The sequence below is a fragment of the Parus major genome, chromosome 7 (genome assembly GCF_001522545.3).
Source record: "Parus major isolate Abel chromosome 7, Parus_major1.1, whole genome shotgun sequence".
NCBI classification, from domain to species: Eukaryota; Metazoa; Chordata; class Aves; order Passeriformes; family Paridae; genus Parus; species Parus major.
The window spans coordinates 23,615,754-23,641,593 of record NC_031776.1 but is presented as its reverse complement, the minus strand read 5'-3'; the positions used below and the strand labels follow the sequence as shown (position 1 = coordinate 23,641,593).

The 25,840-nt window shown below is 40.1% G+C and overlaps 1 protein-coding gene across 2 annotated transcripts; it reads right to left on the bottom strand.

The window, feature by feature from the left end:
* Nucleotides 1-5,870: 5,870 nt before the first annotated feature.
* On the bottom strand, nt 5,871-25,776 carry ERCC3 (ERCC excision repair 3, TFIIH core complex helicase subunit). Of its 2 annotated transcripts, XM_015635287.3 has the most exons (15): nt 25,671-25,774; nt 25,380-25,585; nt 24,140-24,376; nt 23,461-23,510; nt 22,413-22,548; nt 22,069-22,233; nt 20,896-21,100; nt 19,770-20,084; nt 18,444-18,628; nt 15,581-15,783; nt 12,124-12,220; nt 11,818-11,935; nt 10,532-10,650; nt 7,200-7,352; nt 5,871-6,846 (listed from the first exon to the last, which is right to left on the bottom strand). In XM_015635287.3, exons 1-15 carry the CDS (start codon nt 25,687-25,689, stop codon nt 6,712-6,714), a joined length of 2,343 nt encoding a protein of 780 aa, XP_015490773.1. In that variant the 5' UTR covers nt 25,690-25,774; the 3' UTR covers nt 5,871-6,711. The 2 variants fall into 2 exon arrangements, with proteins under 2 accessions (XP_015490773.1, XP_015490774.1); XM_015635288.3 differs by lacking the exon at nt 5,871-6,846 and having other exon boundaries at nt 7,299-7,352; nt 10,532-10,652; nt 11,819-11,935; nt 25,671-25,776.
* Nucleotides 25,777-25,840: the final 64 nt, after the last annotated feature.

The window sequence follows — 25,840 nt, the reverse complement described above, 5'->3', positions numbered from 1 at the left end:
TTTAAAAACTACATAAGAAGTTTGAGAGACATTTCATCTAGGAAAGATGACTACTACAACCATGACAACAGCCTACAGATGTGTACATATTTTGTTAAAAAAAAAGGTGTATGTCAGAGAGAGAAGAAAGAAAATAATTGGCTTAGTTTGCAGCTACAGATTTCTTGATTACTTTTTCAGGTAGCCTTGGTACATCACATTTCAGGTAGCCAAGGCATCACAGGACATTATGTACTTGCTATCACTGAGCTTTGCAAGAACATCACCAGGGAACTTCTGAAGTTTTTCTTTATACATTTCTATGTAGTGTAGCTACATTATTTCTTTGATATTTTTCTAAAGATAGAGAATTCTCTCTCTGGAGAGAGACAGTTACACAGATTTTTAAATTATGTTAACATTGTAATTTCTAGATTGATGGAAGGAATATGTGCATCCTTCCTAGAAAATCCTGCCCACAGCTATCAGTATGGTTGTTCGTTTTTTTTTTTTTTAATTTGGAGTCCTACATGATTAAGGTAAAGCATCTGCTGCTATTAATGTGCTAGTGAGATAAACTTGGATACATTATGCTGTAAAGGTTACAGTTTTGCAACTGGGTAGTAGCTTTCTCTGTATCTTTTTCCAGTTTCCCTATCTGGAATAGTCCTCTGTTTTCCCCTGCGACCCCTTTTCCATGAACCTCATTGTAGGACATATTGTTTCTAGCCAGGATACTTGAAAAAGCTTCCAAAGCTTTATCTTTTAAGTACTTCATCAGAACAGTACCTGATTTCCTTCTGATGAATTTCTGGAGGTGGCAGTAGTCCCAACACAGGAACTGTATTGTATAACCCCATCTGCACTCAGTTTACTTATTGTTAGATTTATGTTTGTTTGCAGTAAAATGGTCTGAAACACAGACCCCATTTAAAACCTCAACATGCAAACACTCAGAGAATCTGTGATTTCAGTGAAACAGGGAGCTCACCTGGCACAGCCCGTAAAGCAGCTCCAGACATTCAGATCTCATTACTGGCAAACCTCAGCAAATTTTCAATACCAGTCAAACATTCTGTGATTACCAACTATCAACTTTATATGTGAAGCTTATACAATTAAAGTAGAGGCAAATTAATGAAAATATTCTAGCAATCCATTGTGCTACATCTCCTGAGGAACTGGATGCATTCTCTGCTGTCTGTATAGACTGCTGTTGGGTTTTAAAATGACACTCAGAAGTATGAGGTCTGAAACAGTTTATTTCATTAGTCAAGTGCAGATGTTTATTACAGTAAAAAAAAAAATCACCTAAAATTACAAAAAACCTAAAAGAAAATTCCCAACCCCCACCAAAATACAACCCCAATGTATAAAATTAATGTTGAATAGGCTTTTATACTTGGTCTAGTTTTAAAGAAAGAGTAGAATGTGCCATTTGAGAAGGGTCCTGACCCAGGAAATGTCTGCGAGACACCTCCATTACTGCTTACCATTTTCTAATTTTATTACAAGGAGACATCAGTGTTTGATAAGCAAAGCCAAAACCACACAATCCTGAAGAATTTCCAGAGTACATTATTGGCAATGGCAGAGTGTAACAAAGAACGAATTTAGGGCAGAAAGTGGCAATGCAGTAATGATTAAAATTGCCAGATTTCTTTGATATAACAGAAGGATTTAAAGGGGTGTAAAGGTGCCATTATGCAAATCTGTATAGAGCACCTTCCTTGCACAAAAGGAGATGAATGGATTGACATCCACAGAAGCAATTTTTTTGTAATGCAGGTGGTAGGCCCAAAGGACAATGGGCCAAGAATATTTATAAATAATAGATATTTATAGGCAGCTTGCCAGAGGGAGTAAAAATTCAGAGCCACTAAAAGATGTAGCTCTGGTGCACTATCAAAACATTACTCAACAATAATTATCAGTAATACCATGGCAACCCATCAGTGCAGATACAAGTTTCTTTTTCTTTGTAAACTGTTCAAAAAGAATACTCCAGACAACAAGAGCCAAATTGTAAGGTGGTTCAATAGCTGAATAAAGGAAAGGAATGTTTAAGAATGTGGTGTGGGCTACCAAAATATAGAATGGGTAACTAAATAATTCACTTCTCTTTGCTCTGCCAGATCATAATTGTGTGGTTTTGTTTGACTTTCAAATTAGAGTTTTAGTGTACATAAGTGCCACTAGTGTTCCTTTTTTACCAACACACTTCACATCCTTACTACTGCAGAATCTGAGTTAGAGGTCAAATTTGCAAACTGCAGAATGTTCAGTAGTCAACATGATGAGTAAACACCAAAATGTACATGACAAGAGACAAATGAAACTGAAATAAGTTTCCTAGTAGAGACCTGAAAAAGAGAGAGGAAGAGTAAAGGAAAGGAGCCAAAAAATATTTGAAAGAGCCGCAGAGGGTGAAAGGTTTAGAGGACAACCTAAAGTGGTGGAGGGGCTGGGCATTGTCTGGTCCCATTTTCCTCCCAAATATGAACACGGACTTGTTTCAGGTAATAGAAGTCCAGTAGTAAGGCCACAGAGTTTCCAGGAATAATGGTGAGTATAGTGGCCATTCTACAAAACCTCCTTGCAATCCACATAAAACCACCAAACCATAAAGAAGGGAGAAGTTATGCCATCAGCATAGGCCAGCCAAAACACATTTATGCGACTTAAAAGATAAATATTTTCTCCTACTTGTACAACTTACCAGTATATATATTTATCAGACATCTTAACACCAACTCGGAAGCACACGCAGAGTTCTTTAAATTTAAACAATGACGTTTGTCTTAGCCTGTTGGTCCTTGGAGTCTGAAAATATGTTTTATGTAACAAGTCAGTTGGGACTTTTGTTATTTCAAACAAGTTGGAGCACATGCCCCTTCACAGCAGACATGCTTCAGTTTTAGTTGACTTTTGCTATGTAACGGGATCACAGTATAAACTAAACTTGGCTTATTGATAATTTAGATTATGTATTATTTTTGGATAATTTGTCTTCAAAACCGCAGTCCCGCTGTTCTCTCAGTCTAGACCCCCTAATGGTCTGATTAACTGTACTTAGTTACCTTCGTTTAGTTATTCCTAAATCCAATTTAAACTTGCCCTCCTCTTTGCATGAACTCTCACAAAGTTCAGTCGAAGCTCTTTATTACAATAACATTGGTATTCAGAGTCAATGGTTACATTATCATCTTACCAGGAATTCTGTTTTCTTAGAATTATTCTCACCTTTTAACAGTCTTGGCTATATCTGATTTGTAATTATTTGAACATACTTTTATCATATCCACTATAATAAATATGGTACTGTATGTTTTACATAACTGTTGAAATAGCTACAAGTATAAATCATTTATAATTTATGGACATAAAAGAGATTTCATGGGAGGCATTTAACTTTGCCCAAGTAACACCTTCAGCTAAGACTACACAGATATGCTCCTCAGAACATTTGCAAAGAAAATCTGAAAAGGGGCTGCAATGTCAAAAATGTAAGCAAAAGTTTTCAGTGTAGTTTAAAACCTTTTTACTGAAAAAGCCAGTAAGTCATAATTTTTGCCTTTTCTGACTGTCCTCAAACCCATTTTCTGAAAGACCCTTTCAAGTTGTGAAGTTACTTCTTTGTAATTTTAAATACTTTCTAAATTCCTGGTTTTTCCTGAAAACATGACAAATTTAAACTTCACAGGCAAAATACTGATTGAATGTTGTACAAAGAGAAGGTATTTAAATCAGAACAAGCAAGCCAATGCCACTGTGACTTACTGTTCAGCCATTAATAAAACCCCCATGAATCAACTGTAAAGAATTCAGTTCTACTTGCAGACTTCTTATAGATTCAGATCCTTGCCCTGTGCCTCCTAGGGCATACACCACTAAGTTATACTGAGAACCACTTGCCTTGAAGTCCAGAGTTTTTTAACACATAGAGGAAAGTACGGCATTACGAAAAATGACCGTCAGGATGGCATAAGGAGATAAAAAACTGGCTGTAGTTGGATGCTTTGGTGAGCTGTAAGGCTGTGAAATTGCCACCCCATCATCACTGTGCCCTTTTAGTCTAGAATGCCATTTTAATGAGTAACAGCAGCATCCTTCAAGCATTAACATCTTCATATGGACATTTGCTGGTTTGCCACAAGAAGGAAGGGCATATAAACACAAGCTTCAGTATTGTAGCCTATCAGAAATAAAACCAGCAAATATTAAACAAATTCCTGAAGAAGATTAGGTCTCCAAAGAATGGAATTCAGACCAAGGAGGGGGCCGGGGAGCAGAGAAAAAGCTTTTCTTCCAGCAAGGAAACCTGAGTTACATCCAAGAAAATCACACCTCCTCTATCCACAGACTTCCAAGAAATCATTTACTTACCCTTGAGTTCACCTGCCTCTGGCATCACTCATAATCTGAATCACAATTCTGCCACACTATCTGTTCTTTTGTAGACAATTTAGTTTCCTAGAGGACTGGGATTACAGATCTGGAGCTGTCTACTGTGACCCTTGGGTGCCTTGCCAGAGTGCAGGGGTAGTGAGGGGCCAGCAGGACAGAAGCCCCAGGAGCCAGCAGCTCCTCTATGACCAACCTGGCCCACCCTCTTATGGTACAGGTGCTGCCACGTACAGCACCAACTCAGTCGTAGTGAGTAAATGCACAGTCTGCCACTTGCTGCTACAGCCTGCAGTAACAGCAGGCAGTAATTACCACTTAATCTTATCAACCTAATGAATTTAAAAGTTTGAATGCCAGGATGCTATCACTGATGCATGGAGTCATTCATGCCTCATAAAACTATTATGCTTGATGCTGAATTTACTGCATCCCACACACACATTACTTGGAGGAGTGATATCATTAGTCACGATTTACTACACATGAACTACAGCGGTACTAAATCCAGCTACTACTAGTGATACCACAATTACAGGGACCACTATTAAGCCATTTGCTTTTAGTAGGTTGTTGTGGTTTTTTCCAAGTTTATGAAGGGTGGAGAGTAGTTTCAAAGCAATTCATAACGCTTTTAAGAGAGAATATTCATAAAGCTTCTTAAGAGAGAATTATGCAGAGGGACACTGATTTGCTCAACTAAACCCCTGTCACAGGCCCCTCCCATTACACTAAATTGCCATTTTGCAGCTGTTGCCATTAGAGCTGGTCCAAAATACTATCAGAAGTAAAGAGTGCTTTATACTGGGAAGAGGAGATCAGCACCAGAATACTAAACAATTATCTCTTCTGTATAAGCCACTCAAGCACTACTATGGCTGGTTTCAGGTTGTGAGGCAGAAGACTCAGCATAAGAGAAAGAATCAAGTGTTACAGGGTAGGGCTCAGAGCCTAAACAAAGTTTAAACTGAAGCAGATCAGTTCCCTTTTCAAATATTACCTGAGACCAAAACCAAGCACCATCTGTTCTCAATTATTAAATGCTTCCAATATTTCTACATTCTCAATTTGTGAATTCATGCTAATAAGAAACAGAATTCAGTATTCTTCTGAATCTCATTTGTTGTAAAACCGGAATAGCTGTACTATGCATGCTCCTGCCAGTATGGTAAACCTTTATACCACCCTATTTTCAACCAACAGAGGTTGTTCCTAAAGCCCTACAAACAATCAGTGGAATAACACCTCTTAATACAACACCAAGTAGCATGTTACCTTATTAAGCAGATGTTACATAAAAAGCACTCTTCTGCCACAAACCACCAACATTTCTCCTATTATTTTCTAGAATTATAATGCAATCTTCATAAAAAAAAAAACAAAACCAAAACTCAGGAATATTTCTTTCACACATTCTTCCAGCTCACCTTGTCAGAAATCAAAATGCTTTTTGTATCAGTAATAACTTCTGTGGTGACAGTGCACTGTTTAGCAGCTACAAAGGTTTTTATTGCATGCTTAATAAATAGAATATAAATAACAAGAGAAACAGTTTTTATTTGAGCAACTTCTCAACAGTAGCAAGAAAAATTAGGAAAATGAGCACAGAATTCATTTGCATTTACTACTAATGCTTTCCTTGAGTTTCCTTTGGAGATAGAGTCCCTCTTTCTTCTTGTCTTCAAACTCTGAAGTACTTCTGACCAATTTGTTAGAATTTTAATACAGGTAAACTCACAAGTATAAGTTAGCTCTCAGTTTAAAAATATAATGTAAAGTGCTCCTCTCAGGATTTGTTCAGCTTACTGAATGATTTTATTTAAGCATTTTGAAAAACAGTATGTTGTTGAGCAGACACAAGAATCAGATAAATAATATTTCAAACACCAGTACAAACTTCATTTACAAAACCTTTTCAGGACTCCTCTGAAAAAGGATCTTCAGCTGATAAAAATAAAATCTATTAATTACCCTGAAAACCAGACAAGTATTTCTCTTGAATGAAGTGGGCCATATCCTTCTGCCCTCTGGTCATGAGGAAATGAGGGCATAAGACAAGGAGTACAGTGCCACACATAAAAAAAGTATGTGCTGTGACATATTTGTATCTTAAAGTTCCTAAAAATATTTTCATGGTAAGATTTAGTTCCTTCCTTGCTTTTCCATTCACCAATGAGAGCACATACATTGGTAAGTAAATATGTGGCTATACAGATGCATATAAAAGAGCCTTTTAAAGGACCTGTCATAAATTTCAACTCCATCTTTTCAGTTCCAGGAACAAGTACATGCACCCCCAGTTTCAACAAGATGCCCATGTAAAGGATGTCACTTCCGGAAGCGTTTGAACAGGGGGTGGATGTGTTTGTTAGAAGAAGCTTTGCTCCGTGAGGAGTGGTATTCCATGTAAACCGTGTCATCTGCTCCAGACATGGAGCTCATGGTGCCTGTACGACGGGACACCTGCAAGTACAAGCACAGGCATATGCTTAGTTGTGATCAGAGGTTTAAAAACATTTTCATTGCATGTGACTTAAAAGATTTACTTAAAAATCTGTAACAACAGAGCTGTTACCTTCTCCTCCAAATATGATGGAGAAGGACACAAATTCCATGTCTAATTTCTTCTGAGTGCCCAACAAGTGAATTATTCCAATAGCTAAAGGCTAAGGCAGATTTAAAAATGAATCTGTTCTTTAATGTTTCACAAAGATACCAGGCCAACAATGAGAACATTACATTTAAAACTGGATGGAAATAAAATGGCCCAGTTCTGTCCCACCTGTGGTCATCCTTTTCAAAGAATTCTTCATTACCTGAGCTGACTTTGAACCATATTCTCCAGCAACTACTTCCTCCTCAGCATCCAGGTCAGATGCTTGCAGGACTTTCTGGAGAAGCTGCTGTTGTTCTTCTTTGGTTGAAAATGAAAGTTCTTCGTCTTCCATGCCTGCCAGCTTTGTGATTACCTAAGAAACAGAGCACACTACAAGGTGAGGGCTCTTCCTCCTCACTGTTAGCTGTTTAAAACCAAGAGAAGTATGTCTGATTCCATATCCTGTTGGAATTGCCTTCAACTTTTATTAATGGCTGGAAAAACCTCACACTGTAGATAGCACAGATACATATAAAATCTTGGTAAGTGATGTACATATACATATACACGTCACTTGTTATATTCTATCTGGAAATGCAAAAGACAAATCCTTGGGGGAAAAAAAAAAGGAAAATAAGAAAAGCTCTGAGCAGAGCATGTCAGCTAACACTGACCAAGAACCTGACCAAGCACATGTAACTCACGTATCTATTCAACTTAGTGCAAGGTTAGTGTCATGCTGTAGGCTCTAGATTTGTCTAGTTTAAGAACCAGTATTTTATATTTAACAACAATAATCCACTAGCTCTGCAAACACTTAGAATTTTAGCAAGAAACATTCAGGACAATGGGGAAAACCCTTAAAAATTGAGATGTACAGCTGTTGTGAAACAGTGCAGTAACCTGCAACAGAGCATCAGCCACAGAGCAAAAGGACTCTTCCAGCCTTTGAGTACTTAAACACTTAGATTTGTTCTCCTTAGAATTCTCAGTAACTCATCTGGTAACTGTGGGTACAGGGCACATGTGACCTACTGGCAATGCAGTGCCATGGGCTCCATCAGCTGACAAACCTCCTCTTCTGAAGAACTGAAAAGATCTCAAGCTTCTGTTATAAAACTTGGCAACAGGCAGCTTACTTTAACCAGAGGTATTTTGAAAATTTTACAAGAATTTTCACTGTAGTTAAATGCTTTTTGTAAGCATATGTTTATAGGTAACAATCAGTTTTCTCACTGTTCCAAACTTGACAAGGTTTTGAGAAAGACTTCTAATTCAACCACTGATTATGCAGTGTTTTCCCTCCTCATCTTTTCTGCTTACCTCTTGAGTTAATACAATTAGAAACTAATTAATTCACAGGTTATAACCTCTGGGTTAGAACAGATCACAAAGACACTGTAAATAAAGTTTAAGGTAAAAGAAATCCATATTAGCTGCTAAGTACCATTTTTTAAAAATGGGGTAGGGAAACACTGGAACAAATAATCAGTGCTGTGGGCTGTTATTTGTGGGAATTTCTAGTTTGAAAAAGGATGCTTTCCTGAGAAAATATCCAAGCCTGAAGAATCCATTCATGGAAAGAATCAGTTCTACATGGCTAAAGGAACACTATGGTACTCCTTGTTTCTTTAGGAAGCTATGTGCTATGGTCATCCCAAAAATAAAGAAAAAGGAGTCACAAAAATCCATTTTAAATTGCATTTGCCTGTTTCCAGCTCTGGTTGCAAAACAGTGCTAGCATGATTCATAGAATGGAAAGAATTCCCACTGCATCATCTTTTAAGCTGTCCAACTGATGCTCTGTTTAAAAGTTACCCCAAATTCTTTAACATACAGAGTTCTTCTGCTACTGGTTTAAAATTTAGTATATTTGGTCTCTAAATAAAAACACAATACAATAGCAAAGGCAACCGGTTAGCTAACCAGAAAAAAACAGCTTGCAGTACACTCCAAGCAGAAAATTGTAATAAGGCTGATATTTAAGGAGCAAAGACAAGATACATGGATTTAGCAAAAACATATTACTCTAGTTCTCTTTGATGAAAGGCAGAGAATGAAGCTATTGAGAGATGACAAGAAGAAAATCCTAAACAAAAAGTAAAAACTGTTACCATTTTAAACTAGTAATGAATTTTTAGTTATTGAGGAACACAAATTCTGAAGGACATTAGCACTGAAATAATTACCTAAAGAAGAGGTAGAGTCTCCATATTTGTAATACTAAGAAGGCAGATATCTACTGAGAATGGCATACACATAGTTCATCCTTGCTTGGAAGAAACACAATAGATGTTTTTTTGGAAGTTTCTTTCAGCCCTATTATTCTTTGATGCCAGCTATGACTAAGTTTGGCAAACAGAAGAAAATAGATATTCTAATGTTTTGTTTCTAATCTCCAAATAAAGAACATTCCAGTACTGGTCAGCAAAAATGTTGCTCCAGATACTAAGCTGGCCACTTGCACTGCTTTTGTCCCACATTACACCAAAGCTCCAAGGACTAAGAGCTCCTTCTTTGCAAAATGAGATCCCTTTATTTTAACCTCTTTCTTACTTCTAGAATCCAGGGCTTTCAAATATAAGTAAAGGGATTGCTCTAATCTTCCTGGCTATAGCCACACAGATGCATTTGCTGTAATTAGCTGCAGCTTAGTACTGACCTACAACTTTGTTGAAACACAATCACTACTAAGGGAAACAAAGTTTTCACCTATAAAGACCAGGACACCTCTGTTTCTAAAGAGCTCTTTAATGGGCTGCTCTTTACAGAGCAGGGATTTGCTCCAGCCTAGCAGTTCAGGGGGATGTCCTGTACTGGTGCCTCATACAGAAAAGCTCTTGCACAGCCAGATGTGGGAGCCTTATTTTTCATTCTCCCCAGTACTGCTTCTTGTTGGGAAGGCGTCTAATCAGAGCAGTAAGCTCCAGCTTTTTGAAAGAATAATTTACCTAAACCCAAGAGCTATCATGATACTCTGCTGCCTTTACAGCCTAACAGATGAGCATACAGGGAAATCCATGCATTAAAAGAAAAATAAACGAGATACACCATGAAATCTATAATAGAGAGGAGCTTTGTTTATGTTTAGAAGAAGATGACATAGTGAAATACTGGTCTGAGACTGGAGCTCTTTGGAAATTCACTTCCTAAGTTTTGGAAGTTGTCTAAGTTGCTGCTGCCCACTCTGATAACACCCAACACTGCTTTATGCAACACCAGTGCGATATAATGGGAGGCCTGCACAGATGGACAACTGAAGAGCACAAACATAAAACAACCAGGAAGGAACATACACTGCACTCTGCAGGGTGCCTGGTTTGAAGTTACAACGCTTATCTTTCTAGAAGCTGTACGAAAAGCTACTTGTATCTGCCCTCACAATAATATAGATAGTAAAACAACACTGGAGCAGTTCTCACTTGCAAGAAAAACCTTCATTAATGCATTCCACAACCAGAATTCTCAAGTACTGGACCAAATGCTAACATTAAACAATATGAAAACGACATTCTTAGGCCTCAAGCATAATAAATAGAAGGGATGAGTTACCTTGAAGCTATAACCTTGATCTACAAGAAACCGTTGCCGTTTTGTTGAATATGCCATTTCCTGAGTGTCTTGGGATACAAGGGAATAAAAAAAGGCATTGTATTCCTCTGCAACCATGCCTAGGAGACAAAAGCACTCAGTGATCAGTTTGATTTGGAACACTGCAACAAAGAACAACCAAGGAATAAATACTGAAAACAGGTACTTAAGTAACTTGTCCCCACAAAAACTATTTGTATTGTTTAGCTGCACCCAGACCTTGTGTAAACTGATTGACACAACATGGAAACTCCTACTTTGTTCTTAATAACTTCAGGATAGGTGACAAGACGAAAACAGAAAAGGAAATATAGACTAACACAATCACACAGGTGCTCTAAGAAGAATCTACTGCTTTTTTCTGCTAGGGAAGGTGAAAGTTAAAATTTAAGTCTATTATGTCAAGAAGAAGTGAAAAGTCAAGAGCAGTGCATGTGAAAAAAGTTCAACAGAAAAAGACAAAGGAAATATTATCCATGTGAACTAGAGTTTGCAGTGGTTTTGAATTAAAAAAGTGAAACAAAAATACTTAGCTAAGAATTCATAGCACTATCTGAAGACCAGCATATACCAGGCTGTGTAAAAAAATTTTTTTTTTCACATTTATGCCCTTTCTTACATTTTACATCCTTAAAGTCTGTTACTCTGGTAATAAGGTTCTCTTTTTAAACCCAGGGTTTCACTAAGACTTTGTCAACTCATTAACATGGGTTTTGTTTGCATTTTCTAACAAAGCCTTACCTGTAACAAGCACAAACTGCACATAAAATAAGTGTGCAGAGCTTAAGTCTGAGTAGAAAGTCTTTTAATAGTAATTGTTCTAAACAGAAAAAATTCCTTTGCCCATATTTTACAAAAACACACTAGTCAAAAAACAAGTCCAATTTTTAAAAGCAAGTAATCTACAGTATCAAAAATGTGATTTCTAGAGGCTTGCTTCTTAGAATAATATTATGATTCCTCACAATTTCATGTTGAAGAAAACATCAAGGAATGAAAAAGTAAGAGAACCGCCAAAGAACAGAAAGTCAGATTTCTTTCAGCTTTTTTTGTCCTTTAGAAATTTTCTCATCACTAAGTTTACTGACCCAGAAAATGCTTCATTTTCATTCACAGGTATATAGGTATATTCTCTTTGACTAAAACATAATGCAAGGACAGTATAAAGAAACCTCATGAACATCTAGTTTCTCCTGCTCTAGGGTGCTGTGATCCAAGGCCCAGAGCTCAACCACCACCTCCTTTACCTTTTTTGGCTCTCAGCACTCGTCCCAGTCTTTGAGCCTCCTGCCTTCGTGACCCACCATGGGATGAGATCTGAATGAGAACATTGGCTTCTGGCAGATCGAAGGATGTGTCCCCCACCTGCAACAGAGCAGCAGCCTGTCAGCAGTCCCTTATTTCCACATTTCCCTAGCCAACACTAGATGAAAAGGACAGCCTTCTTTGTGAGCTATGATAAGAAGATGTCAAATCACACCACACTTGTGCAGCTGACTCTTAAAGTTCACTCCAAAGACAGGCACAAGGATACAGTGAATGTATTCCCTCACCTTGGAGATGAAAATAGTGTTGATTTTTGGATTGTGCTTGAAGTTTTGTAGAATTTGCATTCTTTCCCCTTGTGCAGTGGGACCATAGATATAGGGTCTGAAAAGAACACAACATATACAAATGAAATAAATTCAACATTTTTCATGCATTTCTTATGAGGTACCATAGCAGGGAGGGTAAGACACATTTGAGCAGATATGAAAACAAACCAGATTTTGGTATAGATTTCAGTTTACTTTTAGCTTGTTTGGCTCCTCATGGCAGCTGCCCAGCGGTTTGTGGAATCCTCTGCAGCAACCCAGTCAGCCAGAAAGAAATTCTGACAGTTACAAATGTTTTGTAATTATGTGCACCAATGAAGCTGTATATCAACAGACTGAATATATTTGCTAAGCCCACATGAAAGACTGAAGGCAGCTGTTAAAGAGATTTTTTTTCCTCAAATGTACTGAGTTAGCACATTTACAGCTGCAACCTTCTCTTCCTATTTAAACACTTGAAAATACAGGCTTCTCTATCAAGGATATACTGGGTGTCACAAACGGGCTGCAGGGTGTTTTTCTGGGAAAATTATTTTTGCTTTGAAAGCTAACCTCTTGCCCCTTCTAATACCTTCTGGGCCTACTGAAATAAGAAAAAGGCCTCAAACATTTCATGAGCAGCTCACACTGGCATTCCACATATGATGTCTAATGTTTGACAATGAATTACATGGAACATTTAATGTCTCAATCCCAAAGGCTCAAACAAACTCTCAGTCAACTCACAGACCTCATGAGTAATTTGGACTGCTACGAAGTTTCCAGTGTCTGGCTGTTTTATTTCTGCCTAAACAGAGTTAAAAAAACCATAAAGCTAAAAAGAACAAAGACCCTGCAAAAACAGTGAGCTGCATGCAGGACAGCACTGCTGCTGCTTTGTCATCTGTTGCTCTACTTTTCCAAATGCTGGTTACCAAGCATCTCCAAACAAATGGAGTTAAGTGTTCCAATTACTCTTTTGTTCACATTTCCACAAACTATTTCTAACACAAAGAACCAAGCTGAAATTTTCTACTTAGTATTACACATACATGAGTGGTAGCTGAAAATAAACACAGCAGTGCACAGGACTGAGTTTTTCTATTCTTACCAACTAATCCCTGTGCACTCCTTTGCTCCTCTTGCTTTCTTTATTACAAACTTTATCCTAGGTTTTTTAACAAACAATCCTAGTCTTCTCTAATCTAATTCTTCTATACAGTGTGTTTAAGCAGACTTTTAGAAAAAAAGCAGCTAAAAAATGAAAGTGGCAAATGAGTCAACTCTGAAAAAATACCTTCATTATTCAAATAGTAGCATTCAGTAATATCTTAAAGTCTTACTCTAAATTTCATGTAGTATTTAAATTGTGAAGTTAAATGGCAGATTTAAACAGAAACTAAAGCATTTTTGAACCTTCCTTTTCTTAAGAACACCAAGAAAGCATTCAAACACATTTTGTATTAAAAACAGAATAATCCTGAAGCCCTGGCTATCAATCCCTCAATTTAACTTGCCCAGATCCTACCTGACAGTGATTCACTGGCATTCCTGAATACTTTGCTGAATCTAGAACATTAAGTGCTAACTGGGTTATTTTTTAATGGTTCATTTTCCTCACTGCAAAAAGACATTTGAGGGATTTACAAAGATAGATTCCTCTCCCATTAACTGACATAACCAAAGAGGCATGGTCTTTCAGAAACAGTGATTTAAACATATTCCTAACACCAGTAAAGTCAGTCAGTACATGAACTATGCTATACTGGATGACAGACTCATGACAGAGGGAAAGCTGGCTAAGCAAAGTTGGATTCTCTGGCCCCAAAAATTGCATTCAAAGTAATTCCTGTCATGTGCATGGTCTTGCATGGTCTTTCCCTGATATTTCCCCACTACCAAGGGCAAAGGGGTTAAGGGAGAAGCCAGCAGAGGCAGCCGGACAGTGGCCACCTCTCCCACCATGTGGGAGCCCACCCAGCCCGAATGCTTCCATCAGGCCATGAGAAGGGCAGTGAGAGCCGTGCTCCTGCTGGGCACACAGCCACAGCACTCCTGCTGCACCCACTGAGCTGCTCCCTCCTTCACACACAGAATTCCTGCCCTGTACAAACTAACAGCTCCCTTTGGTTTAGCCTGCTCACAGCAAACTGATACAAAACTCTAAAACAAAGGCTCCCTCACCTTCGTCCAGCACTGCAAGCCTCCTTTCCTTCTAGGACTGACAACCTGGAGCTCCATAAATGACGTGAGAAACACAGAATTCACTCCAGAATATAAAAAGGGGCCACCTACTATTGTAGTTTTCCTGCCACACTTCCACAGCACATACCCCACTTACATCTGCTGTGCTCCGTAGCATTCCCCCCTCCCAGCACTGCCAGTGCTAAAGGCTTTGTCTATGGTGCACTGAACACTGCTAGAGACATTCCAGAGGCATCATTACAGCTAATCTCTGTCCAGACAGATTAAAAAAATGATGAAAGAGACCACGGGTGTTGGAATTTATCCAGCACCATTAGCACTGCTTGCTATTTGATGTCACAGCATGCTAGCACAACACGGTCCCTTAAACTGCAGCCAGAACTGATCATGAATTTTGGAAAGTGTAAGGCTTGTTTGTGGTTTTGCTAAGGAGTACTGCTGAAATTCCTAGACATATGCAATCATACACCATCAAAATGCCCCACAGCTTCTAGCAAGCAAGGCTGCACATTATTTGTGCTTGTCAAAGAAAGTATGAGGCCAGCTTATATGGTTATGTTTCCCAATAATCTCTCCATGCCTGATCCTGACCAACTCTCCCTGACCATCCCTCCCCAAATCCTACCAACAGACTGATGCTGACCCCTCATTAAACCTTGTTTGCACAACCTTCTGTAACTGCACTCATGTTGCAGTCATTTAAGGTAACCAAAGAGCTCTAGGGAGAAACGTCCTTTAGTTTATTAAACAGTTACTGCAATTCTAGGTAGTGCACTTGTACAGCACAGATCCCAAAAAAGCTTGTCTTAGTTTTTTTAGACAAGGGTAAGACCTCTTGGGAACCTGAAGAGGAAGACCCTGAGTCTCAGAACATCTTGAAAGATCCAGAGATTACATGTCTGAAAACCTTTGTCTCAGAGAGACAGAGGAAACTACCATTCATTAAGGAAACAGTTCTAGTGATATTTCTAAAAGCCTCTCATTTTTCCACTGGCTTTTACTAATTAAAATAAAATATAAATGCTAAATCTTTCACAGAAACCCTGGATGTAAACTTTTCTGAAACAAAAGCGAAACAGAAACAAAAATACCTTCCTAAGCTTTTTATACAGGAGGACTGGAGTTACAGCATTATAGAAAATATTAAAGATTACTGAAAGCTGTGAGATTGCAAGGAAATTGTCATGGAAGGAAGAAAACAACAGTGCCATCATTCATTGTGAACACTTACTTCCCAAGTCTGACTGCATATTCCTTCAGTGCAAACACATTGTCAGCAAAGACGATGATTTTATCATTCCGTCGCTCATGAAACTTAATCAGAAACTGACAGGCTCTGAATTTATTTGGGTTCATGGTGTAGAGCAGTATCCTTTTCTTGGTTTTAATTGCTACATATTCTCTGTAAAATTCAGGTGACATTGGGCACCAGACCTACAATCAGAAAACACACACACAAGCAAAATAGCACTCTGTTATATACTGATTTAATTCCAGTGGGAATTGAAAAAATATTGGGGGACGGTAATGCATTAGGACTTTCTGTCTAGTGCAGGTCACAGATTTTAACACAGTCATCTCTGTACCAAAATGAAAGCTACCAGTCAGTGAAATCTCCTGCACTGCTATAATCTGTTTTTCCAAAATGCTTTGGCATTGAGATCTGTGACAGAAATAGGCAGTGGGACTGGAACAAGACTGAAAGATAGTTATTTTATATTCACTCCTTAAAAATTTACTGTATGCTACTACTTCTTACAAAGCAGTAATTAGGGGAATGAACTTGTCTCTGTAGTCTCCCTTTCACAGCAGTCAAAGCTTTTCCCATGAAGACTAATTTTCATCCATATTCTGAAAGCTGAGACGTATTTTGTGTGTCTTTCTTGTGTGATCCATCTTTCTTCATATATCTACAAAGGAGTGACCTTTATTTTAACAGTTATTGAGTCTAGAACTTCCAAAACACTAGGATTGATTGGAAGTTTGCAACAGACAATAACATCACCCCAGGATACTTAAGCAATTCTTCTATTATGTAAATAACAACCATAGTACTTCAGTAACTCTAGTCTTATTTTTTCTACTGTAGCATGAAAAAAGAAGAAATTATGAAGTTTAAGCCAATGAAGTGACTTGATAGTATTGATAACATCTGACACTATCCATAGGGCATACAATTTAGGAAACATTCACTCTGCTATACATGGGTTATTCCCTCATATCCATTGCACAATGGAAATTAACAAACTACCACCTCTTTCATAACCACCATTCAGCTAAGGAAGTTAATGACAATTTACAGGCATTTATTTAAACAACATGAATAGTTCTGTACTGATAAGACCTAATTTTTTGTTTCAAAATATTTTTTCCAGTGAGTTAAATGCCAGATGATGCTTTTATTATCCTTTGGCTACATTAAAAATAAACTCATGCACTGAATAGGCTCTGTTGTTATTGTGTATTGTCCACATGAAAGACTTAAAACTCTTGAACCAGAAGACAATTACGTCAAAGTGACAATGAGATACAAATACTGAATATTTGACTGCAGTAAAAGATTTCATCTATTGCTCAATGCCTCTGACTACACAGCAAACACATGTATTTTGTATCTGCAGGATTAGGAAACGAGTAAGATCTACTTCTTACTCCACTGATACTCTCATTTTAACATTTTGCAAACAGGCACTCCAAAAACTTACTATGGCTGCTAGGAAATGGGATTATTTGTAAATTACAAAACTCTGAAAGAACAGGTAGAGGACAGGCTTGTTGTCTTTTTTTAAACTTTGCATAACTTTTTAGACTGTGCTGCTCATTCTCTTTTAGACCAGTGAAAGAACAACACCTGCAACAACCATGATCTGCCCTATGAGACATCAGCACTGCCCTCTCCAGCCACCTGGGAAGAACTGCACCTACAGAGTGAGTCAGACACCTTTCCTGGCTGAGGGCAATAAATCAAATTGATTAATGATCCTACTCCTCAAGGAAATCCAAACAAATATGCAAAGCACTTGTGCACGTATAGGACTCAACACTGGGCTTCTTTATTCTTTGCTCTTGGTAGAATCATCGTATGTTAGTTCGAAACATTGGCCTAAGGAATAGAAACTTGCAGAATTTCCCCATCATTCAGAACAAAAGGTAGCCCATGCTTCCTTTTTCAATGACTAAAGGGCAGTTGAAGGACTGAGAATTTTGCTTTCACAGCAGAACTAACTGAAGTGCCTAAATGCAAATCTGAATTTGAGGACTGGTTACTCTCCCTTCAGCAATTATTTTCTAGGTGCCTTTCACTTGCATTCTATGAGTTCAAAACAGTGGGTTTTTTTCCTTATACAACCTCCAGTTTGCACAGCATTCAAAAGGAGAACAGCTGACTGCATCTGCATCTTTTATTCCAGTACCACAACTAGGGAGAATTGCATGAAATTAGCAAGATAGGTTTAAAATAAACCACCACGACAGTAACAACAACAAAAAGACAAAAAAAAACCAAACCCCAAACCAGCAAACAAAGACTGAAAATCCCCACAAACAATGGAGAAAAAAACACCAAGAAACCAAATAGACAAGAAACCTTTGTAGAAGTCTACCGTAACACATTGCAGCTGCTAAAATTTTACTTCCATTCAATGGGAGACCAGATAAATCCATGAAAAAGCAGCCCTCTAATGGTTATGCTGAAACCTTATAAACACAGAGCTTGGAGAAAGTTATACTCTTCCCCAAGTACCTTCCATGTCAATTATCAGAGACAATACATTGAACTAGGCTTTCCAGAAGGATTACTTTAACATTCTAATACGCCTATGTGAAAGATTTTTACTTCTTTTGATACCAGATTAATCTCCCATCCATATGCTGGAAAGACCAGAGGTAACACCTTTATACTGGAAAAAATGGTGAGATCCAATCCCACATTTTCAAATTTCACCCACTTCTGTTCAGGCTTGAAATATGCAGGTGTTTTCTTATGTTCTTTAAAATTTCTACTATCCTTCTTTGTTATAAGAGCTGCAAGTATTTTTCTCAACTTTATAAGCATACTAAATAAACACTAATAATACCAAAAAGCAGAGCATCACCTCAGCACACTGGACTTTAGCAATGTAGCCACTGTTCTGCAGCTCCATCCAGTTGGCTTCATAGAGCTTTGGTCCAATCAGGAAGTTCAGGTCAACAATTTTATCATCTTCTCTGACCAGGGTAGCAGTCAGCCCCAGTTTACAGTGAGCTTGTACAATAGTGAGCACACGTCTGAACATTTTTGCTAAGAAATCCAAGACAAATTTTTTGTTAACTTTCCTGAATGGTTTTAGAAGATAAATACTGCAATTTTAAAAGACATTTTCATCAACTCCTGAACATAAGGCAAGCACAGCATTGGGAAATAGTACCCCTTTACACACACACACTCCTAAAAAATCTGTGTTACAGCAAAATTTCACTGTTATTGCAGTTTTACTTTGCAGTGTCAAGTGTACTCTGAAAATCCCAGCAAACCTTCTGGCATCTTTATTATTTCCCATTCCCCAGGAGAAAATTAATATATTCAGAGGTTACACGGCTTGGTTTGGGTCTCTATTATTTCTTAGCAGGAACTATGACACAAGGACTCTTGGCTGACTGCCACATTCAGGACTTTCAGGATATGGTAGAATTACTCATCTTTAGTACTGCCAGAGATCACACAGGAGCTGCTGTACCTTCATTGCTATGAAGCCAAGCAAGAACAAAAGTGACAGAACAGTGCCAGCACTATGCTACTTTGATAAAAAGGCAATTAATCACCAAGGTCTACTTCTGAAATCCATTACTTCAGTAGACACCAAAATATATTCAAATAAGGAAGAATAGCTAACAGGATCTTGGGTGGTTTTTTTTAGCCAGGATTATTCCACAGACACTTTAATACTACATTATTGCTTTCCAGTAGTACAGATCTCAATTACATGGCAATTTCAAAGACAACAGTTATTTCTGTGTGTTAATCACTATGGTTACTCATGGAAATTAAAAGCTGGCCTGCAGTGCTATTGCATCGAAGAGAATAAGGCAGATGAATTATTCTCCTGTTCAAATATGTCTACAGCAAAATTATGCAAATGTAATTCAGGTATTTTAAGAGCACTTTATCAACCTACACAGAAGAACTTGTACTTTTCACTGCTATTACAGAAAACACAGTGCCTAATTTGAAAGGTTTCAGAAAACTAGTGGTCAGCTAAACTATGTAGTATCATGAGGAAAAAAAGAAAAAAAAAAGGTAGAACAAGGCAGTTTGCTTGTCTCAAAAGCCTGAGCCATGGATTTACTCACTAATTGTTAGAAGAACAGCAAAAAACCACCACTTCTACAAGAGCAGAAGGCCATCAACAATGTGTGCAACACATTGCACACCTTTTGCTTACCAGGGATGGTATGGACTTCATCCAGTATCATAAGGCCCCACTCTTGACTTTTAAGCCACTCCATTACTCTTTCTGCTTCCCAAGACCTTTTTGTCGTGTGCCCCAACATGGAGTATGTGCTGATGGCAACAGAACAGCCAATGGGCTTGTCTTTGGCATCAGATGTGAAGCGACAGATCTGGCTGTCATCAATGGTGGACCACATCTTGAACTGGGCCTTCCACTGCTCCACAGACACGGCAGAATTCCCGAGCACCAGGCACCGCTTGCGCACAGTGCATGCAGCTGTCACTCCCACCAGAGACTTGCCAGCACCTGCAGGGCAGGAGGAGTGACACTCATTAGTCTCTCAGACACCACAGGAGTAGGAGGAAAACAAAAGAGCAAAGGAAAACCATGAGAGGATATGAATTCATGCAAAGGCAAATTTCTTTGCTTACAGGTGGCTACAGAAAGCTTCCCTAAGAGTGCTCTATTCCTCTGTCTCTGCCAGTGATCACATTCCCCCAAAAAGCAAGTCCTTAAATCTTCCCATCCTTCACACTCCTCCCAGCACCCCTTACACACACTCAGGCCCTCATGACATGTCCTATGCACTGCCTCCTCCCCCAATACTGGTACTGGCACACAGTCTACTGTTTGTTTCTTTTTCCCATTTTCTGTAGGCTGTCTCAGTCAGCATGTTTCTCATTTCTTCCTCAAAGTCCCCTGCCCAGCACTTGTGCACACAGGCTCTTTCCTTCCTTGGACGCCCCTTTATGCCACCTCTGTATTCCCAGCTCCCCCCAGTTTCCCTACTCCCTATCAAGGAACAAATTCCAATGCCAACAGCTTTACATTTCCCAGGAAGATGAGCAGAGGTGGCAGAGGGCACAGCAGAAGCATGACTGGCAGTGTGAAGGTGCCACAGCTGCTCCACTGCCCCTGTCACAACATTGACAGCTCTGTGACCCAGCTCTCCCTCAGCACAGCCTCACCACCAGCTCAATAAAAATAAAAACAACCAGGACTCTGCACTCTTTACATCCCTGCTGATGTCTGAAATCCAGGCAGCTGTCATCTTGGGAATTCTCTTTACTACAGGAAAATAAAGAACAAATTGTCTGAGTACAACACAGAAACTTACCACATGGCAAGACAATAACTCCAGACCTGGCTCGTCCATTCCCAAACATCTTTCTTAGGCTTTTCTCTTGATAGGGTCTCAGAACTGCAGTAGGTTTCAAATCTATATTGATATCAGGATTCACAGAATCATTTCTGAAATCATATTCTGCCAGTAAGGGGTACTCCAAATGGATACAACGCTTCTGAAGTTCTTCAATCATCTCCTGAAGAGGAAACAAAACTTCAGCTGATAAAGTCTCCACAAGAATTCATTTCTTTTTCCTTAAAAACAACTAGGTTACATAGCACCAAGTGAAGTTACATTTATTTTTGATGATTATGAAGTCTACAAGAGCTAAGGTTTATTCTGGAAACTTTACCTGTGATTGCCCCAGCCCCCTAAAACTATCATTTTGAATGACAGTTAATATTAGAGAGGGCTCTTTAGGCAGGTGGAAGAACACGACACATTCAGCTCAGATTGCTGCTTACCTGGCAATGATTAAACTATACCCTGAAGTTCTGCAATGAAGAGTTCAGTAACAGACACAAAAGGTTCTTAATGTTACACAAAGCTGCACAACTGTTACCCTGAAAACCTCCATACCCTGTATGGAAGTTATTCCAAGACAACGATGGTCTGCATCAGTCACCAAGAGGTTGTTGGTTTGAGCTGGCTTTTTTCAAATAAACAAAACAGCTACTAAGTTATCCTTCTCTAAATTCCTTTTGCCCCCACTAAGGCAACATTAGAATCACCAAGTCCAAAAACAACTCGAGGTCTACAGAGGCTCTCTGAAGGTCAAGCAAGGACTGTGCTCCAACCTCCAGCTCCCCTTCTCAAGTGATGAAATTGGAACCACCAAGAAAGAGTTCCTTCTGCAACCATGAATTACAAAACAAAAGCAGGAGGGGAAAAAAAAGCTCTCTGAAAGCAGCCCTCCACTGAATTCTAGTCTTGCAGTAAGTAATACTCAGCCACACGTGATGGGAACCTCCCTGAGTCCCTAGAGCCTCTCTGGGCTGTGAGCACTGCGCTCTGCAGGCTGGGAAGGAACTGCCACCCTCTAAGATTCTAAACTTTGCAAGGTCAAAGCAAAGAAATGTTAATGACTTCCAATGATCTCCTCTACCAAACAAGGAGCTACAGTACTTTCTAATAAGTTCTCATGCTTCTGTGCAGTATTCATACCTGCTTGACTTCAAAAGACACTGTCTGCGTTTCCTCCTCCTCCTCCTCATCTTTGTCCATCTGTTCATAAAACTCAAATAAGTCAGCTGGGACATCTGGCTTATTCTGAGCATCTGTTCCCTGTGAAGTTGATGGACCAAGGCCAGCTTCACTGGATTTGGAAATCTGAAATAGAGGAACATGAATTTTCACCAAAGGTTTCATTAGAGATGGCTCCTCTCTTCCCCCCAAATTTGGGCTCTTTAATGAGACAGAGTTTGTTGCTGGCAGAATGAAGCTGATACAACAAACAAACAATAGCAACTCCAATCACTGCAGTAATTTTAGAATATGGCTGAACATACCACTGATTTACTTGTGAATGTCTCTGTAATGAGCTCTGTCTCTTCACCTTCAGCATTTCTCAGACGACATTCTTTAATTACGTGGTCTTGCAGAAGCTGCTGAATGACATCAGGGTGGGTACTTTCCACAAAATACCTAAAATTAAAGACATTTTTATGACCTCATTAACTGAGTAATTCACAGGAAGAGTAGCATAGAGGATTAAATGCATAGCTCTCCCAGGTGCACTCTCAAGCATCCAATCTTGGGGTACTAATTTAAAAATAAAGTCATGGCAACCAAAACTTTTAAAAGATGCCTCACACAAAAAGCATCATGTACTGTGCAGTCATCCCTCCATTTTTCTCAAATGTTCTCTAACCTGAGCAGCAAACTCCAGCAGAAATACCCATACAAACCTCTGACATATATGTCTTATTTGTGACACGCAAGTGAAGTAAATTGTTTTGAGACTGAACTGAGGTGAGTTTGTGAGAACACCAGATATGGTGTTTTCAAGTCCTGTGCACAGCACCAGAATAGCCCAAAAGACAAACCTCCAAACTTCCAAAACAAAAACCACCTAAAAATCTAAAACTAATGCATCCTGGAGATTCCTCAATGATGATGCTGGTTGGAGATCACAGTTAAAATATGTGCTGACCTCTCCACGCCCCTTCCAGCATTATCCTCTTGCTATAGAACAAATCAGATTCAACACAAACACAAGCACCCACCTCTTGCCATTGGATTTGCTTATCTTTCCCAAATGATTTGAAAACCTCAAAGACATATTGCAAGTCCAAACAATAAAGAAACAAACTACAATATAAAATCTGCAACCTCCTTTTAAAAATGTGACGACAACCAGCACTAGCTCATGATAACCAAACACAATTCACCAGCTGACGTATTAAATACTTCCAAAAGCTGTAAAAGTGATACCTGAGAACTGTTACACTCAGCTGGCAGCTGTGAGACTCCAGAGCTCCTGAGAGCACTCACTCACGCACAGGTGTGCATTTGGAGGGTTTCCTGCCACAAGAGCTAGAGGAAGAAGCCACTTACCTGTTATGTTTCAGAACCAACTTCACCTTCCCATAGCTGACGGTGCACAGCTACAAAGAGAGCAGTCATCAGTAACATGCAAAAGAGAGATTCTAGGTTTAGGACCAAACACTGCAATGGCTTTAGCTCTTTGTGGGGAAGCACCTTACCACAAAATATTTACTTGCACTGCTGTTATGCTCATGGGACAAACTTGAAAATGTATTTTCAGAAGATGCTCACATCATCTCATGCAGGAGATCAGGCACAGATACTCACTTTTTATATCTAATTTCAAACTGTTTGCAAGACTGTGAGAACACACTTGCAGGATAAGATAGGGTGTCTTACAGTGCCTCACTATTACGGACTGCTTCCCACAGTCTCATTTTTCTTTCAGAGCACATCTGAGGAAACTCTCCCCATGTACAAGTCATACTAGCTGAAATGATCTACACAGCCACTTAAATGTGCTTTTTATAAATCCCACAAAGGATATAAAATGAAAATAGTATGTGTGCAGCAATGTCATATGCAAAAAGACAGAAAAAAAAATAATGTTCTCTTGAAACAATGACAGAAGAATAAGACAGGTAAAAGTGATGAATGATTAAAAAATAAATCAATTAGGCAGAGGCAGCAGGAAAGGAATTCCTTAGTAGAAACAGATATATTCTCAATGCCAGCAAAATAGCCTTACCTTGATAAACTGAATTATTCCATCTGGGACACCAGTCTTGCTGAGTTTCTGCAAATACTCAGTGATGTCACTTGTCTGTAAGCCCACACTCACAGCAGCATATAGGGAGTAAGCAGTCAGCTTGTACTCGTGAATATGGGTGGGTCTGCACACAGGCTCAGCAATGGCAACCAGAAAGTCCTGGGCATATTTGTAAACTGGAGAAAATGCTTCCAAAAATATATGGCCATCAGGAGCCTACAGAAATAAAAACAAATGCTGAAGGCACAACAGTGTTTGTTATTAGTCGAACTGAATCTCATAATGAAGTTATAGAAAAAGAATACACATGTAACTTTTGTCTTATGAAAATGGTCCAGGCATTGACTTGTCCATGCTCCTTCCATGCAACTACGAATAAACCACACCCAGATTGATAAAAATTTTTTCAGACTGACATGCTGGAGTATTCCTTCTTTTTTAATGCTACAGAAATTGCTTGAGTAGAGGTGAGCTTCCAGTCCCATTCCCCTGGAACAAAAAAACTTCTTGCTCGTTTTACGCAAAATTAATAAATGAATAAACGAATGAATTAATGAATGAATGAAAGAAAGACAGCACTTCGGTGTCACAGCACTCGGTGACAGGCACCCTGCAGAAGCTGGCTGGGAAACCACCTCTTCCCTGGATGCTGCACTACTGGTCAGACCTTGGGCAAGCTCACTGACGGCCCTTTCAAAGGGCAGGAAAAAACAAATGGCACCAGTTACAGAAGATGAGGCCAGCCTGTCTTAAAGCTTTTTGATTCCAACGTAAAAACCCTGCTGCTGTGTCACTGCAGTGACAAATCCCTCTCGTGTCTCAGCCAACGCGCTCCTCTACAGCCCTCCCCGAGACGCCTGGCTGAAGTGCTGCTGTGCCCTGCCCGGTCCGCAGCACAGCCGCGACACCGGGGACCCCGCCTGGAGGTGCCGGGGCTGGAGCAATTCCCTGGGCATTGCCGGGGCTCCCATCCCGGCTGTCCCAGATCACGGAGCTGCAGGGGACGGACCCGCCCCGAACCGCATCAAACCCCGCTCCCAGGCGCGCCCGAGGCTCTCCATCCGCACGCTCCGGCCCGCCCCGGGCTCCAGGCCTGACCGCGCAGCAGTGCCAGGGGAACACCCCCTCCCCTCCCCGGCCCTGTCCGGGTCCCGCAGCGACCCTGGCCCCCGCCTCGGGCACACAGTGACAGCGGCCCCGCCGCCCCCCGCGCACGCACCACCCAGAGGGGCCGCGAGCTGTGGTCAGCCTTCAGGGGCATCTGCAGCCGGTAGTCCTTGGCGCCGTACTCGTCCACCTTGGTGCCGCTCTCCTCCACCTGCTTGCCCGCCGCCGACGGCACCGCCTCCTGCGGCTCCTTCCCGGCACCTTCGTCCTCATCGTCTTCGTCGTCATCGTAATGGCGCTTCTTGGACTTCTTCTTATCTGGGAGCAGAGCGGGAGCTGTGAGGAGCCCCGCTAGGGCCCCCCCTCCCCGGCCCGGCCCGCGCCGCTCCCCGGCCCCGCTCACCCCGCTCCTTCCTGCCCATGGCCGCCGCCGCGCACTGCGCCCGCCCGCGCGTCACTTCCGCCGCGAGAGAGAAGGCACGGTCGGCTCTCTGTTCCCGGGGCCGCCCCGCCGCGGGGAGACGCGCGGGAGGGCAGGGGCGGGGCCTCCGATACGGGAGGCGGCCACACCCC